The sequence below is a fragment of the Meleagris gallopavo genome, chromosome 10 (assembly GCF_000146605.3).
Source record: "Meleagris gallopavo isolate NT-WF06-2002-E0010 breed Aviagen turkey brand Nicholas breeding stock chromosome 10, Turkey_5.1, whole genome shotgun sequence".
NCBI lineage: Eukaryota > Metazoa > Chordata > Aves > Galliformes > Phasianidae > Meleagris > Meleagris gallopavo.
In genome coordinates this window covers 290,641-293,406 of record NC_015020.2, presented here as the reverse complement: position 1 = coordinate 293,406, position 2,766 = coordinate 290,641, and the positions used below count along the sequence as shown (strand labels likewise).

At 41.6% G+C, this 2,766-nt stretch overlaps 1 protein-coding gene across 1 annotated transcript in view; it reads right to left on the bottom strand.

Annotated features, from left to right (window-relative positions):
• HMCN1 (hemicentin 1) overlaps window positions 1-2,766 on the bottom strand; it is a 184,281-nt gene that overhangs the window by 82,047 nt on the left and 99,468 nt on the right. The window contains exons 34-37 of the mRNA XM_031554941.1: window positions 2,143-2,251; window positions 1,377-1,546; window positions 1,003-1,157; window positions 99-222 (exon numbers count right to left, since the gene is read on the bottom strand). Coding sequence (XP_031410801.1) covers window positions 99-222; window positions 1,003-1,157; window positions 1,377-1,546; window positions 2,143-2,251 — 558 coding nt within the window. The remainder of the gene's footprint in view (window positions 1-98; window positions 223-1,002; window positions 1,158-1,376; window positions 1,547-2,142; window positions 2,252-2,766) is intronic.

The window sequence follows — 2,766 nt, the reverse complement described above, 5'->3', positions numbered from 1 at the left end:
ACAACAACAAGCTCAAAAGAGAAAAGAATACAGATATAAAAAAAGCTGCCTTAAAATCACTATTTTCAGCTTCTAACTAGAGGTAGAAACATCATTACCTTGCACATGAAGCTGAATATGCTGTTGGGCTTCTCCTGCAGCATTTGTTGCCACACAAGTGTATCTGCCAGCATCTTCAAGCATGGCCTCAACAACTTGCAGAACACGGCCTGAAGACTCCAGCTGTGCCAAAACAGGGAGTGGGGAACCACTTTAGACAGTAATTCCAGATAGAGTCTCTAAGCATAAAGGCACACTAGAAATGTACAATGAATACAGCCGATCTCATCTTTTCTCTCATCCAGGGCCAAAAGTCATGCAACAGGTGTCATGGTAGTTCAAAGACCTCAGTATTGCCAGGACATCTGGACTGTTAGCTGTACAGCTGTGAAGAGACCTAGATGGCAGAGGGACAGACAAGATGGTGAAGGGGGGACTGCAAGCTCTAGCAAGATGTCAAAAACTGCTCCATCTTGAATCACAGTCACCCCAGATGCTTGATCCCCTAGGGCATGCAAGCACTGGGAAGGGCTGTTCACTGAAAGTCAGAATCTCACAACGGAAGGGAATGTACAGGCAGGTGCTGCAATGGCAGTGCTTATAGAAAAACTCAACTAATCCTGCCTCATAGTGACAAGTGGGCAACACTACCTCCCAGCTGACAAATGGCCATACCTTGAATGGTACAACACAAATGAAGGGAGCCAGATGCTGAATCTACAGTCATGGACTCATACCTCCTGTTGTATGGAGGTATCTAATGAGATTCAGTCTGCTGAACACTATTACTCAATCTGATGTACTGTCTATTCAGGTAAAAAGCCCATTGCTTTCCAGGATGAATCTTTAACATCTTTGTATCACAGCATGAGGGAAGCAAAAGGAAAAAAAAAAAGCATTAACACATTTAACTTATAGTAACTATCTTTCACACTTTGGATTCCACAGAAGAGTATTGCTTACTCTAGTATTTCCCCTGGCTGTGTTTACTGGTTGACCATCTTTCAGCCAAGTTATGGAAGGGCTAGGAATGCCATTGGCTATGCACTGCAGTGTCACACGTTTGTGTAGCACAACAGCTCTCTCAGAAGCACCAGCTGATTTAATAGTTGGAGGAACTGCAAGAAACAAAAATGAAATATCATTTGAACGTATATATTTACATATATAGGGGGACTATGACATCAGTAAGAATAGCTCTACTTCTATTTCATCTACTCTTCTCTTATTTTTCAATCCACTAGCGCTAAAAGTATTTACTTAAAATTTCAGTATGTTATTGCCAGCAATCCACAATAAAGCCAGTCTGTCCCCTTTTTTCCCCTTGAGTAACCTACCATGCACAGTAACAATAAATTCCCTTTCATGTTCTCCTGCCATATTCGCAGCCACACATTTATAATGGCCAGTGTCTGATACTTGAGCTCGAGAGATGAGAAATTTTTGTCCATTTAACAAGATCATACGTCCAGTTCCCTCTTCAATTGGCTGGCCACCTTTTAACCACCTACCAAAAAGAAAGCATAATCTCAGATCTCTATTGGAGTAAGATCAACAACAGTCCTAATACACACACATTTATATTACACAGAACATGTCAGAAACTCTGTTTTCTCTATGGAGATCTGGAGATGTCAGGTAGTATTTTGCTTCTGAATGCCTATGGACTATAGTGGTTCACCAGGAGAAGGGAACGTACATGAATAGGCACAAAAGAAGTCATCAGAAAGCTAGGAAGCAGTATAAATAGCAGACGTCATCAAAAGAGGCAGACAGAAGTCTCCAAAACAAATGCAGTAATTGCTGGCAGATGACAAATACAGAGCTGCATTAGCAAGTGAAGAAGGATTTGGTCAGCGCTTGTTATCTATCCAAATTCCCAGGACATATCTTTTGGCACAATCTACTGAACTACTTCAAAACAAACTGGAGTGTAATCATAACACTGCGCCATGTGAGTACCTGCCACTTCACTGGAGACAAGAGTCTGTTCTCCAGACAATAACTATCACTAAATAACACGGACTGTGTATAAAGACTACCTTCAAGATCATCTAATCAAATGGCAGATTTTTTGTTTTATTGCCATACCAATCCCCTTACGTTATTGTTGGTGAAGGTGTCCCTGTTGCTAAACAATCCAACTCCAACGGGCTATGGAGAACCACAGTGTAGTCCAAGATCTCGTCCCCACCTTCCACAAACGGTGGAACTGCAGGAGAGATGAAGCCATCAGCAAAAATATTTAAGCATCAGTAATGTAACAAAAGTCTATTAGAAGTAGTAGTGTTAAAAAAAATTTTTTGATAGCCCTCTCACTATGGGACACAGATTTGAAGTTCATTAGGAATCACTGTTCCTTTTTGAAACAAAACAGGTAGACAATGAAATCTTCTGAGTTCAAATCATTCTTATCTCTCTCTTTTTTAAATTATTCTTTTTTTCTTCCCCATATTCAGTCTGAGATCCCTTGTGAAAGAGTGTGTTGGGGTGGGGAGCCTTTCAAGACCCTCTGTAGCAAACAGAGAAAGCAAAGGCCCCTCTCCACACTCTGCAGGAATGAGTGAGCAGGGGAGGGAGCACTGCCATACATCTTCTCCTGGCTCCTTCACCGGCCAGAAAGATCAGTAAGACAGACATGAGAATGGGTGCTCTACATGTACATTCAACAGCATGGCAGCATTCCTCCAGAAGGTGCTGCAAAGCCTAAAAGTGTTTTGAGAGGAA